Source organism: Callithrix jacchus, chromosome 8, assembly GCF_049354715.1.
Source record: "Callithrix jacchus isolate 240 chromosome 8, calJac240_pri, whole genome shotgun sequence".
NCBI classification, from domain to species: domain Eukaryota; kingdom Metazoa; phylum Chordata; class Mammalia; order Primates; family Cebidae; genus Callithrix; species Callithrix jacchus.
Genome location: NC_133509.1, coordinates 51890378 through 51906333, shown reverse-complemented (window position 1 = coordinate 51906333; position 15956 = coordinate 51890378). Strand labels below are relative to the sequence as shown.

At 39.0% G+C, this 15956-nt stretch overlaps 1 protein-coding gene and 1 pseudogene across 10 annotated transcripts; both read right to left on the bottom strand.

Moving 5' to 3' along the window:
* Window positions 1-3103: 3103 nt before the first annotated feature.
* Window positions 3104-13109, bottom strand: ZNF770 (zinc finger protein 770). Of its 10 annotated transcripts, none has more exons than XM_054239757.2 (5): window positions 12930-13109; window positions 12359-12478; window positions 12173-12263; window positions 10582-10697; window positions 3104-7994 (listed from the first exon to the last, which is right to left on the bottom strand). In XM_054239757.2, exon 5 carries the CDS (start codon window positions 7936-7938, stop codon window positions 5848-5850), a length of 2091 nt encoding a protein of 696 aa, XP_054095732.1. In that variant the 5' UTR covers window positions 7939-7994; window positions 10582-10697; window positions 12173-12263; window positions 12359-12478; window positions 12930-13109; the 3' UTR covers window positions 3104-5847. The 10 variants fall into 10 exon arrangements, 9 of the variants coding, with proteins under 9 accessions (XP_054095732.1, XP_009003847.1, XP_054095733.1 ...); XM_009005599.5 differs by having other exon boundaries at window positions 10582-10679; XM_054239758.2 differs by having other exon boundaries at window positions 10582-10679; window positions 13011-13109.
* Window positions 3422-4791, bottom strand: LOC144577230 (uncharacterized; annotated as a pseudogene).
* Window positions 13110-15956: the final 2847 nt, after the last annotated feature.

Here is a 15956-nt window from a genome sequence, read left to right as displayed (position 1 = left end):
CGCCAGCCTGGGCAACAGAGTGAGTCCCCATCTCAAAAAAAAAAAAGAAAGAAAAGAAGGAAGGAAGGAAGGAAGGAAGGAAGGAAGGAAGGAAGGAAGGAAGGAAGGAAGGAAGGAGGGAGGGAGGGAGGGAGGGAGGGAGGGAGGGAGGGAGGGAGGGAGGAAGGAAGGAAGGAAAAATGTGATTTGTGAAGCAATTATGGCAGATGAGAAAGGAGAGGTTTGCTGTAGGCTTTTGGGAAAGTTGTCCTTTGGTCTTGTGAGAGTTTCCACCTCACTCACTCTCTGCTATGCCCTATCCCCTATGAAGTGAGCATGAGGTGTTGATTATAAAGCATCCAAAAAACACAGGAAAATAGCTTTGCCATTGTGAAAAGCAGAGCAGACAAAAGGAAGCACAATCAATTCAACGATGTGATTCAACAACTCTGAAGCTTATTTACTCACTAGACTTTCAAGTCATGTAAGCTAATTAAGGTCCTTATTGCTAAAGCAGTTTGAGTCAGGTATTCTCACTTGCAGCCAAAAGCACTATTATTGAATAGGGAACACATGAAAAAATTGTCTTGTTTTAGGCAGAGGGGAAAAAACAACTGGGAAAACTAGATACCAGAAAAAGGGATTATTAAGTTCCCAGAAGGGGGCAAGAAAAAAAGCTAGCTTCAGAAAGGCAAAGAAACATTATCCTAAGACAGACGAAGAGAAGCAGAGAAGAGATAGAGTTCTGAGTGAAGACAAGTTTGTGGCTTTGATCACAACACAGCAGAAGGTAAACTCATCCTCTGAGTGAAAGGAGCTAGGTGAAACTGTGGATTTAAGGAAAACATAAGTTTAGTAATAATTGCTCCATTCATTAATTTCTTTCTTCATACATTCAACATATATTTTAAGACGTAGTGTTTGCCACAGTATTAAGCCCTCTGTATATAGATAGATTCATTGTTTCTTTCCAGAAACATGTAATTCAGTGGGTTTCAGAGTATAGTCTCACAACTAACCTTAGTCACTAAATTCAAATTTTGGGGTCCTAAAAGACACTTAATCAGGAACTCTGAGGATGCAGCCCAGCAATCTATGCTTTTAACAAGCCCAATTCACACACTCAAGTTTGAAAACACTAGTTTCTAGTGGAAGATCAACAGAGTTATGAACAAAAAGTAAGGGGAACACAAGGGATGGAGAACTTAGGTAAATCAGAGAGGCTCCCGGAGGTAGTATTTAAGCTCAAACTTCAGCCGGGCACAGTGGCTCACGCCTGTAATCTTAACACTTTGGGAGGCCGAGGCGGGCGGATCATCTGAGGTTGGGAGTTTGAGACCAGCCTGACCAACATGGTGAAACCCCGTCTCTACTAAAAATACAAAATGAGCTGGGCATGGTGGCACATGCCTATAATCCCAGCTACTCAGGAGGCTGAGGCAGGAGAATCACTTGAATCCAGAAGGCGGAGGTTGCCATGAGCCGAGATCGCACCACTGCACTCCAACTTGGGCAACAAGAGCAAAACTCCACCTCAAAAAAAAAAAAAAAAAAAATCAAACTTCAAACAATGAATAGATTGCCAATGTAGATGCAAAATATTACGTGTTCTATATTTCATGTAATACGGTTATACTACTTTTCAGTTACATTTGCTTTTTTTCTCTTACTGCTAATAGAATTACCTTAATAGAATTAGCCCTTAAATTCTAAGCCCTTCAACCCGCAATAAGGAGAAATCTCAACAAGATAGGCATTAAATGTTCCTTCCCTGGAGCTTCAAAAAAGCAGACACCATTATGCATCATAAAACAGTACTTGCAAATTTTTTTTTTTTGAGATGGAGTCTCGATCTGTCACGACACTGGGAAGTACAGGGGCTCGATTTAGGCTCACACCAACCTCCGCCTCCCAGGTTCAAGCAATTCTGCTTCAGTCTCCCAAGTAGCTGGGATTACAGGTATATGCCACCACGCCCAGATTTTTTTTTTTTTTTTTTTGTATTTAGCAGAGACCGGGTTTTACCATGTTGGCCAGGCTGGTTTTGAACTCCTGACCTCAAGTGATCAGCCCATCTCGGCTTCCCAGTGTTAAGATTACAGGCGTGAGCCACCACACCAGCAGCAAATGTTAGTTTTCTAACAAAGATTCTTATAAAAGATTTCAAAGACTGTTGCTGTGTCCAAAAATATAATTCTAATTGGTTCTTATATAACATGTACATTGAAATCTGTTCTTTGCAGTCAGTTTTAATCACTTTGGTTTTCCCCCATAATCATGAAAAAATGGGAAAAGGAATGAAACCTGACTCAGCTAAATTTCTTCTTTGAACAGATTGTTGAGTATGGTTCTAATTTAAATTGATACAAGATAAATACCAGGGAAAGCAAAAGAGTAACAATACTAGTGTATAGTGGAGAAACCAATTCTCTATATATATTTCTAAGAGACAATCTCTGAATCAAGGACCAGAGGGAAGAAAAAAAAAAAAAAAAAGACAATCTTGCTCTGTCTCCCAGGCTTGGAAGGCTGGAGCACAGGGACATGATCATAGCTCACTGAACTTCCAGTACTTGGGCTCAAGTGATCCTCCTGCCTATGTGTCCTGAGAGGAGCTGAGATCGCATATGTGCGCCACCACTTCACTTGACTTTAAAAATATATGTATTTTTTTTCATAGAGACAGGGATCTTACTTTGCTGACTGTCTCAAACTCCTGGCTTCAAGCAATCCTCCCACCTCACCCTCCCAAAGTGCTGAGTACAGGCTTGAGACACTGTACCCAGCCCCTAATTCTGTATTTATTTAGTACAAATTTGAAGAGAAAGGTCAAAAAGGAGGATAAACAAGATAAATAGGTAGATCATACAACATAAAGTGGAGTTAACATATTCTTTTGTAGGTGATAAAGAAGCTGTCAGAGATTTTTTATTTTTTGCCACAGAAGGGAACAGCATGGAAATGTAATGTTAACAAGAGGGTAAATGATTAAATATCCAAGTAACTTTGGTGTAGAAGGTAGATTGGAGTGGACCCAAAGTAGCTAACAATCAATCAATCAATACCTTGGCTCCAATATTATGTGATTTTTTTTGCCCTTAATAAAGAATTTAAAAGGCCAAACTGTATAACTTGAAACTTTATTTTTAAAGTATTCTGAAAATATTTCAAGAGTTTTAACCACCACCTACTTCCCTTAAACACACACACATTTTTATGTTACAATTATAAGCCCTATTGCAATACCAAACAAGAAACAATAATTCTAAGTTAGCCAGCCAATCAAACCACTTCAGTAAATAATCATGCTACAGCCTGGAATCACTCAAACAAAAAATTCTTCTAGTTCTCTTTAAAGATATTTATCACTTATTTTTTTTTTTGTAAAACCAAAGTAATTAACAATACTAACAGTTGTAGCATGCAACAAACCATCTAATATCTAATGTTTAATCTTCTTAACATGTATATTTCATTCCTATAAAGTTTCCATAAGAAGCTTTCAATGATAATAAAGGTAAATAAGTACAGTTGTCCCTTGGTATCCACAGGGCATTGGTTCCAGGCCTCACCCCCCACCGCACACACCCCCAGATACCAAAAATCCAAGTATACTCAAGTCCCTTACATAAAACAGCATATCTGCATATAATTAACACACATCCTCCTGTATACTTTATCTCTAGACTAATACCTAATGCAATGTAAATGCTATTTAAATAACTGTTATACTGTATTTTTTATTTGCACTATTTTAATTATTTCCTCCTAATATTTTTGATCTGCAATTGGTTTAATCCACAGATGCAGAGTCCATGGATATGGAGGGCCAACTGTGTTTTGTTACAGGTACTTCAAATAGCACTACAGTACATCTTTGACAAAATTTTTACAATATTCCAACTTTCAATGTGAAACAGCTTAAGAAGTCATGGGTCAAAAATAAAGTATAGTAGTATCACTTAGGCAAATAAAGTCTCATAATCATACAAGCACAACACTGTGAGGACTCTCCCTCTTTAGGTTGGGAAAAAGAGTATGTAAAACATTTCCTTCAAATAAAATTACATAAATTTCTTAGAAAAATACCAAAATCAGTAAATTCAGACATATTAAGGAAAAAAACTTGAACATTATTGGAAAATATAAACTAGTTATTCCTTGCTTTTGTGTAACAGATGATGAGTCCTTGAAGTTTTGTGTAAAGCAAATTCTGTAAACCATTATCTTGTTTGCACTGGAGGAATATATCTCAAGGACCTAAGAGAGTATTCTGTAAAGCATGTGATTCTCCGCTTTTGTTGGAGGTCTACTATCTATGTAATAAACAGGAACAATTATACATCATTGGGTATTTTACTCGGATTGTCATGTTTTTATCTCCATAAATTAAACCCGAGTTACTTAAAAATCACCTCTGGCAAAAGCAAGCAGATCACTCCCACCTACTACCCCCCCACCTCCCCCTCCCCCCCCCCCCCCCCCGCCAAAAGAAAGTTCTTAGATTACGATGCAAAACTTACAATTGTTCATTTATCCACATTCTCAATAGAAGATTTTCCACTGTATTTAAGTGTGGTAGGATAACTATCCACATGTTCCTCTTTTCAGCTTAGAACCATAATGGTTAATTCCTTTTATTGCTAGAAAATGTCATTCCTGAAGATTTTATAAACAAAGGCAAATGTGAAGGACAATTTGTCATTATGAAATAAGTCATTTGTAGTTTAGAATATTTCCCAAAACATAACAGTTCTATTTGGAATGATACCCACAACTCTACAAGCATCTTATCCCTCTACAGGAATGACTACTTTACTAATTAAAATAAAAATATAACAAGGATCAAAATAAAATTCTTCAGCATTAGACTCTTGCAAAAGTAAAAACTAAAACTAGACCTAGTCATTGCCATTTGATCAAACTTAGAACAGGCTTAAATAATAGGACCACTCCATTAAAGAGGCATAAAAAGAAAAGTTTACTAAAATAAACATAAAAGTCTTAAGGAGATGAAAATCTCTAGAATAGAGTCTTAGATCTATGACTACTGCTATCACTAATGAGCAAATAAATGATTTGAAATTATTCCTCTGAAAAGATAAAACTGCATACACATTATGGAAAACAAAAAGACTATGGCACTTGGAAAATATTCCTGGTAAGTAAACAAGGTAGGTAAATGCACATGGATATATCCTAGCCTGTCTACTTTTAAATTATTTTGAGAAAGATGGCACTAACTGGACCAAAAAAAAAAAATCCTTATCACCTGAAGGTGAAATTATCATAATCCTAAATATAAACAGCTTAGAAAAGACCAATACTATAATTTTCTCATCCATTTTCACCGTTAGTGCCTCTGTAGTTTTTTAAATTTACAAAGAAAAAACAAAAACCCCCAACTTTCTAATGCAATTTGAGCCACGTGGTCAAAAACTTTCACATGAAATGTAAAATAAATGAAATAGAGCAGGGCTATGTGCTGCAGCTAAAAGTATATCTAACTTTTGAGTTATCTCAGACTTTTGAGTATATCTAAAAAGAGATGGTATGAATAATTCCTTTTAAAAAATGAGACTAAATTATTTGTACAGCATCATGGATTTATATTTTTCAATACAGCCAAAGCTTGTTTACAGTATTAAAATGCCTACTTTATAGCATCAAATCATGTTCTTGCCTCTAAAAATTCATTCGGCTGTTTCTAAACATCGTATTAATATTTTACCTTCTTACTATGCAGGATAAGCAAATGCCTGTGAAACCATTCAATTTAATGCAGGCATTTGGATACAGATGCATTTTAAATACAGGCTTTAAAAATGAGATTACCAGAGACCACAATTATTAGTGGTTGCCAACAGTTTACATAACCGAATCTAAGGCAACCACTTTCTCCCGTGGTCGTGACCGTTCTTTAAAGTGAGTAAGTTGATGTCTCTTCCAGTGAGGAGCCTGTCTGAATGTTTTGCCACAAACTGAGCATTCAAATGGTTTTTGCCCTGCATGAATTAGGTAGTGCCTTTCCAGTTTAGACGGAGATCGGAAACTTTTGGCACAAACACTGCATCGGTACAGGAAGACTTCATTTTTCTCCTGATTCTCTGAATAACTGCCAAAAGGATGGCTTTGCTCTGATTCCAAAAGTACATTAGGAAGACAGGGCTGCCCGGTGCTACCAGGAATAAAATCCTGCGAGTTTGCTTTAACTCCTGACATTTGATCTGACTCCGAGACCTCGTATTTTTGAACACCAGGAGCCTGACATTGTTGGGAAGCATTATAGTTATCATTACCTGGATTAGAAAGATTGTTCAAGTTTCCAAATTCTAGCTGGCAAAGAGATGCATAAGGACTCTTTTCATTATGAGTCTGTTCATGTCTTTTTAAGTGAGCTGACTGTCTAAAAGATTTCCCACAAATATTACAGCCAAAAGGCCTCTGTCCAGTATGAATTAAATAGTGTCTTTTCAGTTTGGATATAGAAGGAAATACCTTCTCACATTTGTCACAAGGACATATCTTATGTCTAGTACGTATGTTTTCCCTTGGAACTGAAAAACCGCACTGAAGTACCTCACAGTTATTAAAGAATTCCTCACCTGTTGAACCACAGATTGACAAGTCCTTCTTACTCACTGAATTATCAATACCTAATATGTTTTCTGTCGTAAGGATACCTTTCAAGTTTTTTCCCACATTTTGGCTCTGAAACTTTTGCCAAGTAAATGGCAAGGCCAATGTTTTCTTCTTTCTATTGCCAATTGTTTTACGTGTTCCATGTTTGCCAAGAGAACCCACAAAGGTTCTCTGGGTTTGTTCAGAGCTCTGCTCACCAGAAATAAGATCACAATTTTTCAAGAAACTCTTTTTAAACACTTTTTTCTCAGATCGAAAGTAATCTAATCTTCTACTCCTGGCACGTTTAAGCTTGGCCAAGATTTTTTTAACAATGGTTTTATAGTTGTAGCTTCTTTTGAACCTGCTTGAAAGTTTGCCACCTCTAGCAGGAAAACACTTGTGTTCATTGAGAATCTGCTCCGATTCAAAACACTTTTCACACTTTGAACATTGAAAAGGGACAATATAAATTGAGTGGACATCAAGTGGATTATTCTCCTCAGATTCACCAATCTCACCATTTTCAAAACCACCCTGATTTGCATTTAACTTATTAGGCAGGGGGCGAGATTCTGTACGCCTCTTCTTTAATAAAAGAGCCCGAAAAACCTTATTCCTAGTATGGATTTGTTTATGCTTCAGAAGTTTGCTTTGAACCTTAAATCCTTTTTGACAAAAACAACATTGAAAAGGTCTTTCTTCTGAATGTGTAAGTTGGTGGATTTTTAAGTGAGTTGACTGTCGAAAAGATTTAGTACACAAGACACATTTAAAAGGCCTCTGACCAGTATGAATAAGTACATGCCTATCAAGTTTTGACTGTGATGGAAACATCTTGCCACAAATCGTACATGCATGAATATTCTTTCTTCTCTTCATGCTATATGTGGGATCGGACTTAGAGCACGAGTGTAATGCCCATCTTTCCTGTGTGGTAAAAGTATTATACACTCCATACATTGACTTTTCTTGCTTGGCCTCCAGCAATCTTCTGACCTGTTTAACATTATTCTGATAGGTTTCATTGTGAAGTTGTTGGTGCTTCACAAATGTCTTCAGATTTTTAAAGTGGCGCTGACAAATACTACATTTAAAAGGCAGATTATGAGTTAGCTGATGCCTCTCCAGATGAACTAGTTGTCTAAAGGTTTTATGACACACATCACATTCAAATGGCTTTTGGCCAGTATGAATGAGATAGTGCCTAGCTAATTTTGATGGTGTTTCAAAGTGCTTGAAGCAAATATTGCAAATATATGGCCTGTTTCTAGGTAGTTTGTTGGTTACCACACACTGTTGAATCTTTAGCATTTTTAAATTGTTTTCAGCCATCATATTCTTCAGTGATATACTCTGATGAGCTCCATAATGTTCTTAAATTCCACAGATGTCTAAAAATTAAAAATAAAAATGTATTAATTTTAAAATTATTTATTCATATAAAAAGAAGTATTTTAAGTTGTCCTTTGGCTGAAGATATTAAAGGCAAAGGAGAATCTGGACTTACTGTTTACAAGTCAATAATCATTTTAAATACTTTAGAATAATATAACTAATTTTATACAGAGATATGTTGAGCCTTTAAAAGAAACATCTAAGAAAAATACAATTTTAAGCAATTTTTCTAATTGAGAGGCTGTATTACATGAGGACTAGGTTAAATTTCTTAACAGTAAATAGATATTTTAATTCCAATTTTCCTATTAGACAGATTTGCCAGTATTTAGCTGTCATCATTTTAAAAAATGGGCTAGAAAGATAACAAATTAAAACACAATACTGAAAATAAGATACAATTGCATTCAATTATAGCACATTATAAATATGCTCTGAGAATAGAACGTTCGCTGATCATAGTTGGATTTCTTAGCCACAAATTTAACATGACTTATTCTCAATTACATCTTTAGACCAACAAGGACAGTGTGGACTAGGAGAAAATTCCCAGAAGACCTGGGTTCTAGTTCTGGATTTGCCATCATATGATCTTAGTGGTAGGAAGAAGGAAATAGAGTTCTCATCCGTAAAATGGGGAAAAGGTCTCCTAGACTGTCTACAACAAACTGTCGTCAAAAAACAAAACAAAACAAAAAATCAATGGAGATAATGTATATATGAATGTGTTGAAAAACTGAAGCAACACATAAATCTAACTCAACATTGATCAAATTTTAAATGTTAGCTCAACACTAATCAAATTTTAAAATGTTATCCCTATCTTTTCAGTAACATGTTAAAGGGTTTCTCACTAAGAGATAAACCCACTGACTAAATTTACGGGTTTTAAAAATTTCTTGCCATGCGCGGTGGCTCACGCCTGTAATGAGCACTTTGGAAAGCTGAGGTGGGTGGATCACCTGAGGTCAGGAGTTTGAGACCAACCTGGCTAACATGGTTAAACACCCCATCCCACGTCTCTACTAATAATAGAAAAATTAGCCAGGTGGGCCGGGCGCGATGGCTCATGAGGTCAAGAGATCAAGACCATCTTGGTCAACATGGTGAAACCCCGTCTCTACTAAAAATACAAAAAATTAGCTGGGCATGGTGGCGCGTGCCTGTAATCCCAGCTACTCAGGAGGCTGAGGCAAGAGAATTGCCTGAACCCAGAAGGCGGAGGTTGCGGTGAGCCGAGATCGCGCCATTGCACTCCAGCCTGGGTAACAAGATCAAAACTCCATCTCAAAAAAAAAGCAAAAAGAAAAAGAAAAAAAGAAAAATTAGCCAGGCATGGTAGTGCACACCTGTAATCCCAGGTACTCAGGAGACTGAGGCAGGAGAATCACTTGAACCTAGGAGGCGGAGGTTATAGTGAGCCAAGATTGCGCCATTGCACTCCAGCCAGGTGAGACTCCATCTCAAAAGAAAAAAAAAATTATTTCTCCTTTTCATTCTTTTGTGAAATTCCCAAAAAGATAAGTACAGAGGTAATAAAATTGACAAACTAGTTATATAGCCAATCTATGACTAAGTAATTGAAAGTTCAGAGTGCTTTACCCACCAGGCAATAAAATAAAAGTGTAATTTTGACTTAAAAGTTAATACAAAGATTTAAAAAACTGGCCCAGTGCAGTGGCTCACACCTATAATCCCAGCACTTTGGGAGGCCAAGGCAAGGAGATCACATGAGGCCAAAAGTTTAAGACCAGCCTGAACAACATGGTGAAACCCTGTCTCTACTAAAAATACAAAAATTAGCCAGGCGTGGTGGTGTACATCTGTAATCCCAGCTACTTGGGAGGCTACAGCATGAGAATCACTTGAACCTGGGAGGCAGGGGTTGCTGTGAGCCAAGATTGCACCACTGCACTCCAGCTTGGGCAACAGAGCAAGACTCTGTCTCAAAAAAAAAAAAAAAACCAAAAGTTTAGCAAGCACTTTCATAACTATCTTATACCCTTGTCTTTTCTTTTATCAGAAAAGCCAATTTTCTACTCATTATTACTCTATTATGGCATTACCCTTAAATAAAGGAGTCAGATTAAAAAAAAAAAAAAATTAAAAAGCTATGCTGGCTCTTTCAATATAATGTATCTTCTAGATCAGAGAGTGGTTAAGTCTGGAGTTCTTTCGTCAGCTAATCTGGCAAACATCCAACAAATATGGTGTCACTATCTTCTCCTAGAAGATGCCTTCAACCCCAAATTACAAATATACCCACTGTGGTTCTTTAGCAACATGAATCAGAAACAACAAAAAAAATTTCTGAACAAGTATCTTTAGTTACTTTATTGCAGTGTTTTTTAAACTGCAGGACAAATGGACTGTGAATTCAACTTAGCATATCATGATGAGCACTTTGTTATTTAAAACGAGAGTTGAAGTTGGTATGGTGGCTCATGCTGGTAATCCCAGCACTTTGGGAGGCCAAGGCAGGTGGATCACCTGAGGTCAGGAGTTCAGGGCCAGCCTGGTCAACATGGCGAAACCTTGTCTCTATTAGAAATACAAAAATTAGCAGAGTATGGTGGTACATACCTGTAATCCCAGATATTTGGGAGGCTGAGACAGGAGAACTGCTTGAACCCAGGAGACAGAAGTTGCAGTGAGCCAAGATCACACCACTCCACTCCAGCCTGGGCAACAGAGCAAGACTCCATCACAAAAAAAAATAAAAATAAAAAAGTAAAAATAGGGGATAAAAATAAGAGTGAAAGTATCAGATTGCATACTATGTAGCAAGGATAAATATTGTTTTGGGAAACTTCTGTAGGAATAAGTAAAAAGTTTATAAAAGCTGTTACTAACATGCCTCTTCACAGTGGACAGAGGAACATACAACAAATCAACCACTTTATTCAAAGTGGCCAAGTAAGCTATTAAGATCAGAAAGATCGGGGACCCAAAGGCTGAGAAAAGATTACTAAAGAAAGCAAGTGTCTGATTTTCTTTGCTTCACCCATATTATTCCAAAATATTTATTTTAAATAAAAATCATCTAATTACAGGCCAAATGGAAAATGCCACACAAATTCACACAAAATAAGATAATCTGACTGTAAGCCAGCATAGTAGTAAAATATACCATATAACCCAGATATCAATCTTACCAACAATCAACTGTTGGTGCTATGAATATACACTTCCACTACCTTGAATTAAAGAAATAACAGGTGAACAAGCTCCAAAATCTCTAAACCTGCCGATACAGAGCAACAGTCATGATAATTAAAATTAAGTCATGAATCCAGTGAACTGCAAAGAACTTGGCAGCAATTAGGTGCCAAGGTAGTCAATCAGGACAATGAGCCAAACCAAAAGTAATCATGCCTTTATTCACTTACTGTAACAGTGCAAGCAAGCGGCAAAAAGAGGCACTGGCTCCCCAATGGTCTATTAAACACAAGGACACTGGATGAGGGTCAGTTGATGCTGTGCAGATGAGGTAATGCTCTCGCTGAAGAGGAGCCCCAGACAAAAGTCTCCTGCCTCTTATGAAACTTTAAAATTGGAAAGGGAGGAGAAGGTCTAGGAATGAAAGGAGCTGGGTCAAAAATGGAGAAAAGTGTCTTAGGCAGGGTCCTTCTTAGGACGGCCTCCAAATGCAGGTACCTAGGCTAGGAAAGAAGTCACAGGATTTGCCTATTTAGCAGGAAGGGCAGGGTGAGTCCTTGACTGCAACCCCCTTCAGAAAACTGCAATGCACTGGCCCATATCGAGTCTGGTATGGGAGGGCAGCTTCGCCCTTGAGGTCAGTCAAGCAAAGCCTGGTAATTGTCCAATGTCAGGACTGAATGATCACACAGAGGATTTTGGTCTGGAGCGAGATTCAATTCCTTTAGTATGTTTCTTCTTCCCTTTAATAAATGCTTTCGTGGAACATGTCTAAAAGAAAACAAAATCACACACCACAACCACCTCCGATTAAACAGGGACTGGCTACCCACAGCTCCTGTACCAAAAGGATCTATGGTTAATCATCCATTGTAAGCACTTAGATTGGATAACTATTGCCACTTGCTTCCCACCACGTGGAAAAGCACTTACTGGGAGCCCTATATTGTTAGAACCATTACTGGCAAAGTGGTGATCTTATCTTCTATTTATGAGTCAGGTTAGGGATTCTCACCTCAAGCACTCATGGAACTCCAAATCCCATTTCAACTGCTTTTTTTGTTGATAACATTAAAAAAAGAGACTGTAATATTTCTTATGTTAAACTGAAATAAAAGAATAATAGATCTGTTTAGTAGTTTAATCCAGAATTTCTCCTGACAAGAACAAAATATTCTATGTGAAGACTGTAAAAACTGACCTCAATAAAATCCAACGTTGCCTCAAGGCTGAAAGCCTGTTGATTTTCTTGTCTTGACTAGTAGTACCATTAAAACAATGTGACGATTTCAGGAAAGTAAGCGAACAAGAAATGAAAGACCTAAGAGAAACACACACAACTTTCAGTTGGGGAATAATCTCTAGCGGCTGCTTCTCCCCCACTAGCCCCGGGCCCATTCTCTTGGCCTTGAACTCTCACCTCTCCCTCCCGGTGGACTACACTGGACAAAGGACACTGACACACAGTCCTCGTCCTAATCGCCCACAACCAATAATAAGCACTACTTAATGGTGGAGCCGAGTGGAGAAACCACAAAACCCCACGCCAGTAAAGGAAAGGCAAGGGTAAAAGCTGCTTTGGCTGCAGTCAGGATAAAAATGCCACATGTGATACAACCCACAGCAGGAAAAAAAAAAATCCCCAAATCCCTCTGCGCCTTCCTCTCAGATTTCTGCTCCGCGTGAGACGCACTCAAGAGGTGGGGAAGTGAGAAAGCAAAAGGAGCTCAAGAACCGAGGTTGTAGAGCCCTCGTTCTGGGTCCCCAGGCACCTTGGCGAAATTGAGGCAGTCCGACCCTCCCTGGGGGTAGCTCCACTTCTCAGTCGGGTTTCCGAAGTCCTCCTCACGCACCTGGAGCTGGCGAGGGCCCGGGAGCCACGCACCTTAGGCCCAGGTGCCGCGAAGGCAGCGCGCGCACGTCCGCAGGGCCGGCGCGGCAACGGGCGGAGCGCGCATGCGCGGCGCCCCGGAGTACTTAAGGACGCGGTCCGGCTGGAAACAAGTGCTCCAAATTTCAGGGCCGTTGTCGCCTCCGCGCGGCCTGCCGGTCCCGAGGGTACTGGGACTCCGGAGACGCGTCCCAACCCCAGCGCCACTCACCCTGTCGTTACGGGGAAGAAAGAATAGAGGAATGAAGACGGGTACATTTTCTAGCTCACCCCTAAACCTCGCTTAGGAAAACGCTGTATCCCGGACTAAGGGGCGCAAGGGCCAACTGGAAAAGGGCGAGTCAGCGTTCACAGCCAAGTCGGGGCAGCCCTGTCTAACGTAGAGAGCCGGGGATAAGAAGACGACAGTGTATTAGGGGCCGTCTGGGCTAGACTATCCTCAGCACTTTGTACATTGCCAAAGTAAATATAACGTAGAGGTCAAGCGCAGGCGCTTTGGGGGCAGACATGACTGAGCTCCACTCGTGACTTCTCTAATGGCGTGCCAGCTGCGGACCTCATTGGCCCCGCCTCAAATCATTCAGTGTGTTTTGGTGTCTACAATGTACGAAGCCCTGTTCTCTCAATTAGATAAAATGAAATTGAACTGCTCGACATAATTCCTAGCAGGTTTTCAAAGAACTATTAAATACAACTCATATTAAATACAACTTTATGAAATGATAGGATCCCATTTTAAGATGAGGAAAACAAGGCTGTCAGAGACGTTAAGGAACTTAATGCCACATAGTTAACAAACGATATAGCAGTGCGATTTGAACTCAGGTAGTCTAATACCAGACCTACACTTATAACTCTCTACTGCTTCCCAAGTTATAAATATTTCAGCACTTTATGTAGTCACAATTGAAGACCAAATATACAGTTACAGACTAAGATGGCAAGTTATCACTGAATAAGATACTAGGGTATCTACTAAAGATTTTAAGTGCAAAAGGCATTAGTGAAGAATTTATTGTGGATTTTTGCAAATTCTGATTGTAATTGTCTCACCTTGAGAAATGAAAGCGGATATCAGGCATACTTTTTTTAATTCTAAGCAACTTTTTGCATTCCTTTCGGGGATCATCAACATCAAAACTCAATATTTTCTAATGTTGGTATATTTTCCTCTACTAAAAAAATAAATAAAAGCAGTTGGGCCAGCAAAACGTCTCTGTTTTGGATGTATTAACATGAGGAAATGGGGAATCGGAAATGAGCTTTTGCTTCTCATGAAGGAACCCTGAAGGAGTCAGGTTTGGGAGGGGTTGAAGCAGGGGTGGAGACAGGAAGGGAAAGACTTCTGGTGTCCCAAATGCTAATCCCAAAGTGGAGATGTTGTTTGTCCAGATAACCCTTGTAAATCTGCTCCATTCTGCAGCTGCTCCTGGGGAACTTAGCTCAGCCAAATAATACAAACAAACTGCATCCATCATCAGCCATGTCAGCCTTCGGAGGTATATCCACATTATGAAGGCATATCCATGTCATGAGAGAACACTACCTGAAATTGGCAACCACTGGAGGATGAGATTTCTTCTTTATCCATTACCTGCAAAACAAATTGGCCTTTGCAGTGAGAGTCTGAATATGGAGTGTGAATGCATTTAGGACATTACTGGGCTATTCTCCAACACATGCCCTGTATCATTTACCCTGAGAGCTCCCATTTACCTCCCCCATTTACCCTGAGAGCTACCTCAGGAGCCTTCTGGGAAAAAAAAGAAATTAATATGAATAAGAGTAATCAAGGAAGATTTCACTGAATACATGAAATTTGAACTAGTACTCAGTAGTGGGCAGACTATGGGACTATGGATAAATAGAAAATGTGACGGCAAGACAGAACATGGTAGGGCAGAGGTGGCAGGAGGAAAAAAGATAGTATGACGAGGAAAAATAAAGGGGGTATATGAAATATGTTTGGGTAAGCATCTTAACCTCTGTAGCTTACTAGTTGTGTCCTTAAAAGTTATTTAACCTTTCTGAACCTTTGTTTTCTCATCTGTAAAATGAGATCATGATCATTCATTTATTTGATGGCATGTACCAGTGGGGCACTGTAGCTCATGCCTGTAATCCCAGAACTTTGGGAGTCAGAAGAATCACTGGAGCCCAGGAGTTCAAGATCAACTTGAGCAACATAGTGAGAGCCCATATCTACAAAAAAGTACAAAAATTAGCCAGGCATGCTGGCATGTGCCTGTAGTCCCAGCTATTCAGGAGGCTGAGGTGGGAGGATTGCTCTAGCCTAGGAGGTCAAGGCCACAGTGAGCCATGTTCATACCACTGCACTCTAGCCTGGATGACAGAGCAAGACTTTGTCTTAAAATAAGTAAATAAATAATAATAAAAATAGAAAAGACATATCATGTACCAAGCACTAAAGATTCACTTCTAATTATATAAAGATGAAGAGCAGTTAGGTCCTGAACCTTAAATTAGTTTTTAGCTCAGAGGAGAAAATAACCTATAAACAAGTATTCATAAAATATGATAAGAGCAGATAGATACAGGGGGAGGAACTTCTAAATCTGCCTAGGGCGTGCAGATGGTCCCTGAGCTGCGGCTTCAATCAGCCATCCATCCATCCATCTATTCTGCGTATATTAAGCACTTATTCTATGTCAAGTCCTGGTCTAGGCAGGAGTTTGAGCAGACAAAAAGTCAAAAATCCATGTCTTCATAGATTTTATATTCTACTGAAGGAGGGAGACAACAAATCAAGTCAGTTAAAATATGTAATATGTTAAATATTAGTAAGAACTGAAGAAAAAGCATAGGAGAGGGCTGTGAAGATTTGGGGGTGGGAGTGAGAATGCTGGCATTTTAGCAGATGGCCAGAGATGGCCTTAATGAGAAGTTC